At 19.7% G+C, this 16,637-nt stretch overlaps 2 protein-coding genes across 4 annotated transcripts; both read right to left on the bottom strand.

Annotated features, from left to right (window-relative positions):
- Nucleotides 1-1,117: 1,117 nt before the first annotated feature.
- LOC107997781 (probable ribonuclease ZC3H12C) lies at nt 1,118-10,849 on the bottom strand. Of its 3 annotated transcripts, none has more exons than XM_062075308.1 (9): nt 10,809-10,849; nt 10,177-10,686; nt 5,835-5,960; nt 5,232-5,346; nt 3,183-3,642; nt 2,782-3,067; nt 2,056-2,383; nt 1,654-1,906; nt 1,118-1,467 (listed from the first exon to the last, which is right to left on the bottom strand). In XM_062075308.1, the coding sequence occupies exons 2-9, from the start codon at nt 10,282-10,284 to the stop codon at nt 1,122-1,124; spliced, it is 2,022 nt and encodes a 673-aa protein (XP_061931292.1). In that variant the 5' UTR covers nt 10,285-10,686; nt 10,809-10,849; the 3' UTR covers nt 1,118-1,121. The 3 variants fall into 3 exon arrangements, with proteins under 3 accessions (XP_061931292.1, XP_061931294.1, XP_061931293.1); XM_062075310.1 differs by lacking the exon at nt 10,809-10,849 and having other exon boundaries at nt 1,654-1,882; nt 2,056-2,212; nt 2,276-2,383; nt 10,177-10,585; XM_062075309.1 differs by lacking the exon at nt 10,809-10,849 and having other exon boundaries at nt 2,056-2,212; nt 2,276-2,383; nt 10,177-10,585.
- An 873-nt stretch (nt 10,850-11,722) lies between these two features.
- LOC107997782 (uncharacterized) lies at nt 11,723-15,994 on the bottom strand. The gene is made up of 6 exons (XM_062075311.1): nt 15,860-15,994; nt 15,568-15,738; nt 14,676-14,801; nt 12,835-13,865; nt 12,549-12,720; nt 11,723-12,346 (listed from the first exon to the last, which is right to left on the bottom strand). Exons 2-6 carry the CDS (start codon nt 15,712-15,714, stop codon nt 12,230-12,232), a joined length of 1,593 nt encoding a protein of 530 aa, XP_061931295.1. The 5' UTR covers nt 15,715-15,738; nt 15,860-15,994; the 3' UTR covers nt 11,723-12,229.
- Between the last annotated feature and the right edge of the window lie 643 nt (nt 15,995-16,637).

Raw genomic sequence — 16,637 nt, forward strand, 5'->3', positions numbered from 1 at the left:
AATATTTACTATTATATAATAAATGATAGATTTAAAAAAATATTTAATTTATAAAATTTTTAGAAAACTTAATTATAAAACTTAATAACTTCAATTTCTGAAAATATATTTTTATAATTTATATATTCTAAATATTTGTAATGTTTTATATTGCAAAATTGAAAATTTTAATATTCTTCTTAATTGTTTTATCTTAATTTAATTTAAGAAATATATTAAAACTATAAATAAGTAGTATAATTAAAAATAAGTAATATAATATAATAAAATATATTATCTATTAATGTAATCTATTTTATAATTTAAGATTGTATTCTTAATCTTTACTCCTTGAAAAAAATTTTAAAATATAGTAAAAATTATGTTAATTATTTGGATACACTTTTTTTATTTTTATGATTATTGTCATTAAATTGGATTAAAAGTGAAAATGTATTTATAGAAGATAATAGATAATTCATCATTTAGAATTCCGCTTATTTATATATTTTAAGTAATTAAATTATAAAATTTAAAATATATTCAAGATAATAATACATATATAGTACATAAATAATTAATATTAAAAATTATGAGATATTTTTTCAATTATATATCCAAATTTAATTGTCAATGAAATATTTTTTATATATAAAATATTATAAATATTTTATATATAAAATAATATACAAAATAATTACACACAATTACATACAAGGAAATATCTTAAATAAAATTTAATAAGATTTATAAATATCATAAAATTATATATATAGATCATAAAAAAAATTTCATTAATTAAACAAAAATATAGCATTAATTCGTTATATCACTTTTTTCATTTTTTATTAAATAAAGATATTTTAAAAATTAATTTTAAATATATTGTAAATTCATAGTATAATTATAGTATACTATTAATTAGATATTTCAAATCAAAGTTATGTAATGGTTACTTCTGTTATAAAATAAAAATAATTTAGACATATTTAAAATATTATACAACATTTTTTTCCTTATTTTTTTCATATAATTTTTTTTTCAATGAATATTACAATATTTCAAATGTTTTAAATCTTTTTATCTGTTATACTTATTTAATAAATATAAATTAAATAAACAAATAAAACGATCCTTATTTCTTATTGTGGATACATTTTCAAAATAGCAACACAGATTTCTATTGGATCTGTTTCAAATGGATGAATTAGCATAGCAGTTCTCACATGTTCTTCAGGAAAAATATTTGCTAAATGATAATGTATTTTTGTTCTGGTATCAAGGAATTCCCTTAATACATCTGATGGCATAGCCGAATATAAAGGAGATGTAACGACATTTAACTGTGGATCTGAAGCACCTAATCGTTGATTTGATCCAGATGGTAAAGACATATTTGAATTATTCGATAACCAAGCTTGATAAGAATCAGGTGCTGAAGCAATACGTGTTACGTGCTGATGACATTGTCCTTCAGAACGTTCCCAACTGAACAATAAATATTTTTTAAATATAACTTTTTATTTAATTATGAATCATAATTCTAATTACTGATTTAATGTAAATAATTTTTTTCATTTATCATGTTTATTTAATAAAATATAATATTTATTATATTTAAATCTTAAAATCAATATTTTTAATGAAAAAATAATAAAAGGATAGAAGACTTACTTCAAACCAATTCTATACGCTGATTCATTACTAGAATGTCTAGTTAAAGCTCTATGCTGTACTGTAGATGTAATTTTAGTTTGCTGTGATAATGAATTTGTTTGAGATGATTGCTGATATTGTCTCAACTGATGAAGTCGAGGATCGAAAACGGGATTCAAAGTCAATTGTCTCTGTAGCTTTTTATGTTTATTTTGCGATTCTCCTTCTAACTTATTCAATCTTCCTACTGACCAACCAGAAGAATGATAAGCTATTAAAAAAGTTATTATAATTATTATATTATATATATTGTTTCAATAACAATATATATAAAAAATATATAAAATAATATAAAATAAAATAAAGCAAACAAAAAATTTTTTAATAAACACATCTTCAAATAAAAAAATATAAATTTACCTTGAGAACTCATAGTAGAAGATACTTGTACTCCTTGCATTGAGGAATTTATTGGTTGATCAAGTGTGACATTTTCTGCGGATTTACTTTTTATAACTGGAGATAATGATTGAGTACTAGCAGTTACTGTAGATTTAGTTTTACAAAGTGGTTGATGCTGAAATACATTTGTTAATGTATTACTTGATAAAAAAAAAATATTTAAATTTGAATCTCTTACTTGAAGTTGTTTTTGTACATGTTCTACTAGTTTTTCTGTGACTGACTTTTGAGGATGAGGGCCTCTCTCTGGATGACGAAATTTACATTTATTTCCATATGTACATTTCTACAATTAAAAAAATTATTTTTTATTATATTTTATTATTAATAATAATTGTCATTTTTGATAAAGTTTTTAGCTATAATTCTATGAATGGCGAATCGAAATGAACTTAGTGAGTTTTATAGAGATAAAAAATGGACAAAATATGAAATTTCAATTTTGACAATTCATATATTCATAAAGATATAAATTTTCATATGTAATAGATATTCATTTCAATTTTTTAATAATTTATATTTTTCGAAAATATGAATTGTTTTGAAAATTTTATATTCTGAATCCATTATATATTCTTATAACACTCACGAAGTCTCACCTCAATTGAAATCAATCATTTCAATTTTTCAAATTTGAATTAATTATTGCATTAATTATTATTTAAATAATTTGATGAAACACACTTTTGCATATGGACAAGGTGGTGCTGGATCAGACTTTTTAGGAAAAATTCTCAAAAAATTATCTAAAGTTGGACCACTTCTACCCAATGGATCATCTGGTGGCATAAAACGATCATTTACAAAAGTATACATTAAAATTCTTTCTTCTATAACTTTTCGAAACTCTGGATTTTCCTGTGCTAAATCTCTATAATTATCATTGCTAACAACAATGCCATCAATTTCTGCTGCAAGTTTCAAAATATAACGATCATCATAACAAACCATTCTTTTGCCACCAACTAATCTGCAATTAAAAATTATAAACTATATAATAATATTAATAATAATATTAATAATCGAGATATATACATGATAGATTATTTAAAATTCATATTAATGAATTATATTTATGTACAAACCTGGATGGAGTAAAAACTAATAAACGATCCTTTTCTAATTCTCCTAAAATTTCTTGATCAGCGATTGGATTATCAATCCTAGAAGTTTCCTTTCTCCATTTAGGCACAAATACAGTAATTTCTTTATGCCCTCTTGATTTAAACCAATCTACACAAATTTTGATTCCTCTACAAGAAAATATTTCCTTATTTCCATGACTCATTGCCACATTACTTCCATCGATTACAACGGATCTCAGACTACATCCACTATTTTCAGTAGTTGCTAAATCAGAATCTACAACACTATCAGATTCTTCTGAAGTATCAACTGATTTTTGAGAACAGCTAGCACCCAATTTTATCAATTCAGCTAAAAGTTCATTTTGTTCTGGATCTGGACCCAATTTTTCCAGTGCAGTTTGAACTAAACGTTCTGTATAACCAAGTTTTAAGGCAAATTCTACTCTAGCTGTGTATCCTAAAAAAATAAATATTTAATATTTTTAATAAATTTGTTAATTTTCTATGAAAAATTAATATTGAATAATTTTTTAATGTAATCAAAGATATGTTCAGATAGATTTTAATTCAGAAATTAAGTTAAGTTTCAAATGCTTTCTAAATTATGAATAAAATAAATAATAGTTTAATTATATATGAAAATTATTTATGAAAATAATAGTTTAATAATAAAAATAAAATGAAAATAACAAAAATAATAAAAATAATTATTTATTTTTCTTGATATTATATCTACAAAACTTTCTTCTGAATAATTTTTATTCCATTCCATATATGCACAAAATATTATTTAGTATTCAGATGAACATAATAATTTGTAAATTGAAATCTTCAATCTTTATTTTTTAAATACTTAAGATTAAAATTTTGATAAGTACTTGTCTATGTGGAGATTATATTAGAAAAAATATATACAAATATATTTATATAATTTTCAATTTATTTTGTTAATAATAAAGCCATAAATTAAAAATAAATATATTATATTAGTATATTAGTATATTATTATATTATATTAGTATACTACAGTATTAATAACATAACATAAATATAAAATAAAATGTCTAACAAATGAGCATAAGATTATTGTTTAGTGAAGTTAATTAAATTAATTAAAATTATGTATATTTATTCCATATTTATTCCATATTTTTCCATATTTTCATCAAATATAAAAATTCTAAATTTAATAATATGAAAAATAATGAAGACTAATCTATTTTAAAAATACACCAAAGAAATAAAAAAATAGATATCAACATAGCATATAAATATATAACGAAATTTTGAAAAAATAATTTAGATCGAAAGTATTAGTATATTTAATAAAAAAAAGGATTAACAAATTAGTTAAAAGATTGATAGTTAGGAGGAGAATATTGATTTGAATAAATTGGAAAATCTGTGCCTTTTTAAAACGGGTAATAAATAAAAGAAGCAGGTGAATGAGGACAACTCACCAAGGAGAGTAGTAAGAAACCCGACCTCGAATAGACTCAAATATCTATGATGGCCTGTCACATAAAGAAGCTTAGGATCTTCGGTTGAAACACACGAAGCATCAGTGCCAGGAGGGGAGGAATTCCTAAAATGTTAGAGAAATTTGTGATAGGTATGTGCACGATGTCATGAAAAAAGTTTAAAGATGATTTTAAAGTGCATGATTTCAAAATTACATGTAAAGAAAGGTTTAAGGATAAATGATGATATATTTTTCCAAAGGAAAGCATAAATTTATAAGTTTCAAATAGATTAGCCATTCATAAAAAAATCTATAATTATCTCCACATAGGTGAGTACACAATACACAAAGCTTTTCGAAATAAAGTTTTTTTTAAATAATTAAAGGATATTAAATTTAATAATAATTGTTAAAATTATTGAAGATATAAATATATAATTTATAAAGTTAAGTACATAAAGTTAAATTTATTAAACCATTACTAGTAGGAATTCATTACATTATATTGTCATTAATAAAATAAGAAATTTATACATTTAGTTAGTTAAAAAAAAATTATATTATTTTTATAAGAAATCGTGTACCTGGACTTTGAACACTTTGAGGTGGACTTCCTTGTATTGTAACATATTCTGCAAATTCAGCAGCCAATGTATCCGAGGCGGTCCTGGACACATCTGAATGATTCGAAGTAGATACCTATGATTTAAAATTAAACTATTAATTATTAAAATGTTAATTCGCTAAATTATTTTAAATTTCAGATATTTAATATATATATAATAATATTATTTCATGTTGTTATAAAAATTTTTTATAAGAAAAAATTTTTGTCAGTAAAAAAAATGAATCAATTATGAATTAAAATTGCGAGATTATATTTTTTATTATATTTATTTTCTATGAAATATTGTTACAAATTTGTATGAAATAATCTACATACATCAAGAAATTTGATAAATTAAAAAAAATACAGGAAATTAAAAATTTATGAACAAATCCGATAAAAATTAGGAAAATCTTAAAAAAATCAACATAGATGAAATAAACGAGAAACGAAAAATTGAGAAATTGCTAAGAAATTGAAAAATTTTACACATAAATTTTTTATCAAAGAACAAATTTACAAATTACATTATCTTTATTATAATGAAAAAGATTCATAAATTGAATACTTGAATAAATACCTGCAATTCTTGTGAATGAATATCCGTAGATCCAATTGGATCTTCAGCTTCGTAGTCGCTATCGTAAGAAGAATCTTCAGCGTCAGCAATACTTTCAGTTTCGAGAACAGTACAATCTACGTATTTCTAAAAGCAAAGTAAAAATTAATAGTGATTAAATATTAATAAGAATTTTTTTAATAAAAAATATATTTCATAAATTATTTAAATTGATTTCTTTTATTAATTATAATTTTTCATGATAATAAAATCATAATAATAAAATACGCATAATAATGACTATTAATTATTTAAATTCAAATTGTATAAATGAACTATCATAATTATATTATACAAATGTATCAATGCATAAATCGATAATGTATAAATAAAATAATTGAAAATAAGTTTCGATTATTTTCTACTTTCGATTCATTTGATTCAAGAATCAAAAATTAGTGAAAAAGATATTGTTATTAACTGATTGATTATGTCATTAATCTATATTACCTGTGAATTCTGGCGAATATGGAGATATGCAGATATTTATGATTTTCAACAATGATTTTATAATTCTATAGTATTTATAATATAATATATATAAAATAAACTTTTACAATTTTTTATTTATTTTTTTAATAAAAAAATTTGTTTTTTGTCTTGTATAATTACAACAATATACGATATCAACGATAGTAATGATAATATATATTTATATCATATCATATATATTTATTATTACATTAAAATTTCGATAATGGTAATATATCTGAAATGATATTAATTCTTCGTTTAAAAAATTTAAAGCTTTCTTAATATTTATGATATTTAACTAATTATATTTATCATTATTGGTTTGTCTAATAAATATTTCTACTGGAAATTAAATTGCTTATATCTTGAAAAATAAATTTTATTCGTATAACTTTTATTTTTGTCTTGATATCTTCTAAAGGTATGCTAAATGTTTCTTAACACTTCATATATATTTCTTGTTTTGAACTTCTGATGGTGAAATGCATATGGAGGCCACATGTATATGCTATATACTTATACTAAAGCAATCATTATTTTGCGATTACATATATATTTTTACATATAAATGTGTCATTGTCCTCAAAACAATTTTCAAGATAAATCAATATAATTTTAATACAATATGTATAAAATTATATTTAAAATATTCACAAAGATTATAATCAATTGAAAAATAAAATAATAAATTTTTAATGCTCAACTTTTTTGTAATTAGATTTGTAATATAGATTGATTTACGGAATTTTTAAACATTTTTATTTGAAAATGTACTATCATAATAGTTTGGATTATTTTAATATCGATTCATTATATTTTATATGATAAAAACATCATATCACTTTTTTTTTATAAATACATTGTAAAACAAATTATGAAAAAATTATTTAAGGTCCATAGAATCAATAAAATTTATCAAATTTAAAAAAAAAATCATCTTGTTTTCTATTTTATTTTTTGTGATAAAAGGATTTTAAATAAACAAAAATTTTGCAAATTTTCTCTTTTTAATTTTCATTTGAAAATTTTAGTTAAAATATCTCTATTTTTTATATCTAAAAATCCAAATTTGGTTTAATTAAGATTTTATTAGATAATATGTAATCTTTTTTTAATCATATTATCTTTTCTCATAAACATATCCAAATGAAGGTTCTATCTAATAAGTTTTTATTAATTTTTCATTTATTTATTTTTCTAAATACTTAAATTGATATTTATTAAATTAAAAAAATAATAAATTTTCTCATAATAAAACAATAAATTGTAATAAAATTAAAAGAAAATTCATAATCTTTTCAAATATGCAAAAAATAAATAGATATCCCATTAAAAAAGAACATCCATTTGCATAAAATAAAAATTATCGAATTAAATAATTCTTTTTGTAAATAACTACTAATTATAATATTAAGTATAATAACAACTACTAGTTGTTATATATATATATATTTATTATATATATATATATGAATCTATTTATAAAAAATTATATCGTACATTATCAAATATAATCTTATTAATGAAATTTTATTAAAGAATGAAATTATTTTAACAAAATTTATTTTTTTTTTATATAAATATCTTTTAAATATATTTACATTAAAATAAAAAATATTATTTTTATTTGCTATCTTTTTCATTATAAAAGAATAAAAATTATAAAAATTTCTTTTCAACAGAAGTGATGACTCATCGTTAATCGACTTAAGTGTTGAGCGACAATAGCTTTCTTCTTTCGTTCGCTTGCATTCACTGTATTTATGTTACCAACTTAAACTGAGGTTAGAAAATATTTGAAATTAACACTTACCAAGTATTCATTAATATAGAGTTACAAATTGAAACATACATCATTATTGTATGTTAAGATATAATGAAGAAATAAAAATTATACGATTACCTTTTAATTATAAAAAAATGCCTTCAATTATTCAGATTAACTGTTTAGATTAAAAAGAAAATATCGAAATACTGTTTAAAATAAGAAGTAAAATAATTACAAAAGATTGAAACAAAAATTGAGTAAAAAATAAATTATTAATTAAATTTAAATTTTAATAAATTATAAATTCAATGCAATTTTTATTTATTATTAAAACATAAATAGTATAAAAAAAAATTTTGATTTTATATTTTCAATCTATTGTATTATAAATATTGTAAATTTATATAATATTATAAATATTAATAATTCTATAATATTTTTTATAAATTATTCAATTCGTAATTTTGCTTTTCTCTATTTTTCTATACATGGTATATGGGTTTATATAAATTCTATTTATGATAAATACTTATATAAATTTTGCTACCATAATCAAAAATAATAAACGAATATCATATCATTTTATTTTATTTACTTTGTAATAAACCATAAAAATTGAGATAATTATTAATAAATCTTCAATTATCTTTAAAATAATATCTTCAAATAAATTTCAATTTAAAATTAATTAATTGAATGAATTCAATTATTCAAATAATCTGAAAGTTATAAACAAAAATTCAAATATTTAAATATTAAATTCGATCTATAATTTATGTATCGAATTTTCAAAAAAAAGACGCAACTAACTTCTAATTGAAGCAATAATAATATATATATATATATATATATATATATATTTTTGTTATTAATAAGTTTGTTTATTTATTATTAATGTTTTTATAAATTTAATCAAATTGTAAAAATTTTTTATTCACACTAAATATGGCATAATTAAAGAAATATTTAGACTTTATTTTAACAGCTATATTTATTCCTAATGTAAAAAAATTTGAATAAAAAATATAAAACAAAATAAATATATAATGAAGTTATATATTAAAGTTATATATATTAATAAGTTTTCTATTTTTCTTTGATATTTATCGTTTCCAAACAAGTAATAAATATATAGTAAAATAGAAATGGAAAAATGTTTGATAACAATATGATAATTTGACAACTTTCTTTTAAAAAAATATATAATAAAAAATTTAATACATGTAGGTCATTTACATTTATATAATACATATAATGTATATTCACCATTTAAATTATTTTTGTAATTTTTTATTTAATTAAAAAATTTTTATTTAATTAAAAAAATTCAAATATATAAATTTGTATTTCTTTTACTATATATATTTTAAAGAAAATATAAAAAAATTATTATAAAATAATTTATAAAGAAAATATTCAATAATAAAAAAATTTTTCAATTAAAAAATTATATCTCAAAAAACGATTTTTATTCATTATTCCAATTTAGGTCATGTGGTCACACATGACACTGTTACTTATAAAATAATAGAACAGAAAGAATATAATATTAATTAAAGAAAAAAAGCAACATACAATAAAAGATTATTAAAACTAAAAATTTGTTAAATAAAATTAAATAAAAAATAAATATATTTTATTTTAAATTAAATTATTTTTTACAAAATAAATCAATCATATAAAAATATATAAATAGTTTAATAAATATTAATAAAAATAAATAACAAAATACTTTTTTGCATATTTTAACATTGTTCATGAAATTTTATTAATATTAATATATGAAAAATATATATTGTAGTTTAGAATTTTCTTTAATTTCACGTGCGCGTTCATACATACACACATGTGCATATAATACAGTCAAAACCATTACTATCTATATCTAATCTAAATTGTCACGTTTAAAAATAAGCAAAACAAATGAAGAAATCATAAACGATAGATTTCTGATATTACAATTTTTAATTTTTAACAAAATATATATATATATATATATAGTTACATCTAAATTTATATATTAAAATCCAAAAAACGAAAGCATTTTCTAAAAGAACTTACCTTTCCGGCGACGGTCATATCTCCTTCCACGAATCGTAATCGATCGTATCCTTTCGCGTCCAAAGACCTTCTCGAATCCGTACAAACACTATTATGTACACAAATCATACACACGACTGCGCGCGCGCACACAACGTAAAACACGAAAGGAAGAAAGATGGAAAGAATAAGTAACTTTCACAAATACATTCCAGGCTTTGATTAAAAAGTGTCGATTTGAACTTAATTCTTTTAATAACGGTAATAGTAATTTATAATATTCTATAGAAAGAATTTTAAATAAAAAGAAATAAGAAAGTCTAAAACACGCTTCCGGGATATTCCGTTAGATCCTGGAACGGTATCGATGTGCAGAAGAAAGCAGGACAAACTCACGACTACTCGCGGCGACGGCCGGTCAGTGAATGGAGCAAGCGAGAGCTACGACGTCATTACCTCCCTTCTTCCCCCCATTACTCATGGTCTCCGAGCAATGTCGTCACATGCAGCGATAGCCACGAACAAAGTGAACTAGTATCAATTAGTTTATGAACAAATGAATAATGAACAAATGTTATAAACTAGTATGTATCCTTTAAAATAAACTTAAAATGACAATTTTAATATTACTAATTTTTTATATTTATTTTTACCTTACAATTTACAAAATGCATTGCGATTTTATCTTTATTTTGTAACCTTTAATAGACACTTTTCATTATTACTGTAAGAATGAAATAAATATCTATATAAATATATAAGACAATCAAAAATATTATAATTACTTTTTTATGCAATTTAATATTTTAACAATAAATTGAACTATTAATTATATGATGTATAATTTGTCACAGATTTTATTATTTTTATATTTTATTTATATTATATATGAAAGTTAAAAATGAAACATTTAGTATTAAATTATAAAAGAATTTTAAGTTTTAGGTTGTAATTTTGTAACTGAAGGATTATTAGCCTAGATTATAGGTTAAAAAAAATAAATTTTTGATTGCATAATCGGACCAAGATATGCTATTGTTCTTATTGCAATGTCGAATCGAGATATGATTATTTATTTTTCATTATGACCAGAAAAGAATCGTAGTTCTCGATTGAGATCAAGGCAATGGCTGTTCGTCGTGAATCGTAGGTAATGACCGAGAAATGAAATTGTTATATTTCTTGGTTATAACATCGAACTTAAATAGTTATTGCTTATGTTGAATTATAACTGGAAAAAATCACTTGGTCCTTGGTTGCATAATCGGATCAAGACATAATTGTAGTTTATCTCGAATCGTATTAGATCATAATCGTATTAAATTAAAATATGGTCTTAAAATTTTTATTTTCAATTTTAAATCGTTAAATTACACAATCATTTATATACACAGTTTTCATTATTTTAATTTATAAAATATATATTATTAATTATAATTAACATAGTATACGTTATAATTAATTATGTAGAAACAAAATTAATTTAAAAAATGACTGAATTGAATTTATATTTTTAAAACATATTTATGTATGTACAAATTAAATAATTAAATTAATAAAAAGAATATTAATATATTATAAGTTTATTTATTAACTACTTATTGATTTACATCTGTTTGAATAATTTTTTATGTAAATTTTTAATTATAAATTGTAATAAATATTTGAAAACATACAATAGCTTAAAAAAAAGATTTACAAATACAATAAGTGCACAGTGCACATTAAGATAAATAACAAATTTTTAAATAGCATTTTATTAAAATATATATTTTATTATAATATTTTCATATTATGATTATTATGCAACAAATAAATTAAAATTATATATTCATTTTGATATTAACAAAACAAATTTGTGATTGACAATTAGTAATAAAAAGTATACATTAAATTGATAATTTTTTGTTTATTTTGATAAATAAAAATATTTTCGAATTATAAAATTTGTTTAATACATATAAATAGTAAATTGAAGTGATTTTTTTTTATTTTAGCAAACACTGTGCATTGTTAAAGTTTGTAACTCTTTTTTAACATCTTATATGTAAGAAATAAAATATTTATAAATTGTTTATAATGGAGTTACAACATCATGCATAGCATATCGCCATGTCCATGCTCTCGCAATCTCATCAAATTTTTCACGATCGTTCATATACATTTCACCCAATTCTGGCTCCATACAAACCTATTATATTATATTATTATATTATTATTATTCATTATTATGTATATTTTTATTATATTTATGTAATATTTATATTCATTAATACTATAACATTGAATTATGTTTTAAGTCTCATATATTTAAAAGTTCATACAATTATAAATATAAAATAATTAATTATAGATTATTGATAAATACATTTGATTATTATTTATTATATTACCTGACAATAAGGATCCGTAAGCAAACTTTGAACACTGATTAATACTTTTGAAATTGTCAATGCTAATGACCAATTATGATGTATTGAATCTATACCAACATCGCCATGTCTAGAAACATTTGGATGAAGTATTTTTGTGAGGAATCTTACTATTGGTGGATATAAAGGATAACTGTAAAAATTAATATATTTAATAAATTTTAAAAAATTTCTTATAACAAAAATTTAATTACTATCAATTACCAATAATTTAACTACATAATTGGAGAAATATATTTATACATGCCTGCATGGTACTTGTAGATAAAGATAAAATAAACCTCCTTCATAAGGACTTCCTACAGGTCCAGTTATAGTAGCTTGCCAATGACAACACATTTGATCTAAAGGAGTTGCTTCAATACCTTCGGGAGGATCTATTCTTAAGCTTTTAAGTTCACTATGTAATCGATTTTTTCTCCATGAGTTTTCTTGAATTCTTGGTGATCGCGATCTCAAACAGGTTTGTGCTAAACATGTTCTGCAAGGTGCTGAAGAAGCCAAAAAATCATAAACTTTATACCAATTTTTAACACTTCCAATAGGTTTATATAAAGGCCACCGTAATTTAACATTTTGTTGCCATTGTTGCGATGTTACATGCGTCGATAATAAACCACACCATCTACGACAAACATTTGCAGCTGACCAAAGACTAACATCATCCAAATGTGAAAAAACAACTAATAATACTTCAGGTGGTAATCTTTCCATTAAACCTAATTCTGAAATAGGTTCATGTTCAACATGTTTGTAATTTGTTAACATTTCTAATCGCTCAGATAAATTATATGATCTTGACATTTCTCCCATATTATTTTTATAATTCCAATGATAATGTGGACGATTTTCTACGTCTTTAACTTTCTTGATTGGAATCTTATCATGTAATTCTCCATCTGATATAGATTCACAATTAAAAGTGGAAACTTTTTCTTTATAATTTTCATGATGAGTATCATTATTTCCATTATTTATATTTTGCATACTATTAGAATCCATATTGTGTGAAAGCTGTACATTTTGTGATACAATTGTTGTATTCTTAAAACTATATGTATTTATACCATGATGTATTTTTTGCATAACTAAAATATTTTCATTTTTTAAAGTAGAACATTGTGCTATATGACAATTTATATTGGGAATATTAGGTACATTTAATACATTTGAAATTGCATTTTGTGGAGAATTTTGTTGCTGTTGACTAGCTCTTCTTTCATGATTATAATAGAGTTCTGTTGGTTCATCATTTCCTGAATCTTCATCATCTGTTTTCTAAATAAAAAAAAAATTAGAAAATATTGATATATAAAATATATTTCTAATTTTATTTCACTTTTTTCTATTGAACTTCATTTATTCATATAAAATATAAATTTTTATCAAGAGTTAGTTACATAAATACTTATATAAATACAAATTAACATTAAAAATTTAAAAAAGTCAATATAATAATCATATTAAAAATAATATAACAATAATGAAATTTATGATAATTATTGTTACTTTCTATAAAACATTAAAAAGCTAACTAAAAAAGACAACTATCTTTAAGAAGATATAGCGAAGATAAACAAAGATTATAGATATATTTTTGTTACAAAAATATAATATATAATCAAAGTTATTAATTAAGATGTTAAAATATAAAATTATATATTATATAATGTCAATATTTTGATATTAAAATATATAAAAAAAAATATGATACAAATAAATACTATAATTTAAGACGATCAAGTAAAAATATATAATAAAATCTCAAGTTTAAATTCTTATCTTCAAAAATATTTAAGATTTAAATTATCTAAACAAATCAAATACATTTAAATAAATCTAAACAAATATTTATTAATTTTTGAATCCAATGTGATAATGAATCGTAATCCTAATTGTTTCATTGTTAAATAACAATGTTAAAATAAATACTATTTCTAATTATTTGAAAATTGCATTATTCAAATGAGAGATTTAGATATTACTGTATAATATAATATAACATATAAATAATATATAATATAATATTTGAATAAATGAAGTTTTATTATATATTACATATAAAATATATATATGAAAATAACATACTTCACTGAAAATAGGAACTTGTAAAAAACCAATATCATTAGGAAATAAAAATGCATGACATGTTGAACAAACAGGTTCTTCAAAACATGGTCCATAATATCCATTACAAAAACAACAAGTTATTGTCTAAAAGAAATATATAAATTAAAACATTTATATATAAAGATTTATAGACAAGACTTTATTTAAATATTTTTTATATCAAATATTTTATAACATATAATTTAGAAAATAAATGAAATATTTTCTATGAAGAAATAAATTAAAACATTTTATAATTAATATTATCATTTCTTGAAGAATTTTTTTGCAATTATTTTATTTTTTTTTATCATATTATTTTTATCATATTATAAGTTATAAATCAAAATGTGATAATCTATTATAAAATCATTCTCTTTATTACAATAATTAATATTACAATTAATAATATTGTAATATTTTAAAATATTAAAGATATTGTTTTTAAAAAATTTTTTTGTTCCAAAATTTTAATAAATATTTCAAATAAATATTAAATATTTTCAAGAAAATTATATATAATATTATTAATTTGTTTTTAAGTGATAAATATTTTTATAATTATTTTTTATAATTATAAATATTATATTACAAAATTTATATTTACTAAAATTTTTTAAAAGTTTTTTGCAATATTTTATATAGAAAAGTAATAATATAATTTTATATATAATTTTATAATAGTAATAAAATAAAAATTTAATATAAATTTAAATACATATTTCAATTATTTAATTAATATTTAAATAAATTACAATATTAAAATTTTATTATTCAGAAATATTTAATATTAAATAACATTGAATAATATATAAATACAAATATAAATACAAAAATTTAAATACATCACTTTAATGTTTATAAGACTTACTGAAAAATGAAATTCAGGACAAGGTACATATTCAATAGGCTCTGCAAATTCTTCTTCTAAATTTAAGTTTTCATTATAAGTACTTTCTTGATGTATCTTTTCTTTGCTTAAATGCGAAGAACAACCAACTACTTTATCACCAGCCATATTTGAATCATAACAAATATTTTTCTACAATAATATATTAGGTTATCAAAGTTATACGTATTCAGAAATATATATATACATATACATTATTTGATTTTATTATACATATTAATATTATATTTTTAATATTTGTAATTATTCATACTTTAAACGTAAACAAAAAGCAACGTCAAATAACACTATTTTATTATTTGTTCTAACAAAATTTGTAAATGTAAGAATAGCAAAATAGCTATAGTTTTGACTATCTTCAATATTTAAAGTACAATCAAATGATATATGTATATATATATATATATATATTATATCAACATAATATAAATATATAAATTTATTATTTTATTAACATAAAATGTATATTTTTTTCAATCTTTATTATTTATTTCGCATATAATATTTAAAAAAATTATTTTTTTGGTAAAAAAATTTTTTTTTTATTTTTGTAAAAAATTTCTCGTTTTTATTTATTATTATTATAAAATACTCTATACATTCTAGATTAAAATTTATGAGATTGAATGATATTGATTATGATAAAAAAATAAAATTATTTTAGAAATGTTAGAAATTATTTTATTAATATAAATATATTTTCTTAACTATAAAAATACTTAAAGATGTGATTCAAATGATCTTTATATTAATTTTTATAACATGAATGAATTTTGAAAACAATAATATATATATATATACATTTATAAAAATTTATAGTTCATATATACATAAAAATTATTTAAATAAATATTTTAAATGTAATTGATTAAATGTATTGTAATAAATATATAAAAATTAATATAAAAATTTTGTATATAATTCAAAAGAATTATTAATTGTGAGTATTTTTTAAAATCAAAAAATAAAATTTATATATTATAAAATATAACTTATAAATTCATCTTTATTAATATTTATCTATTATATAC

Source organism: Apis cerana, linkage group LG5 (genome assembly GCF_029169275.1).
Source record: "Apis cerana isolate GH-2021 linkage group LG5, AcerK_1.0, whole genome shotgun sequence".
NCBI lineage: Eukaryota > Metazoa > Arthropoda > Insecta > Hymenoptera > Apidae > Apis > Apis cerana.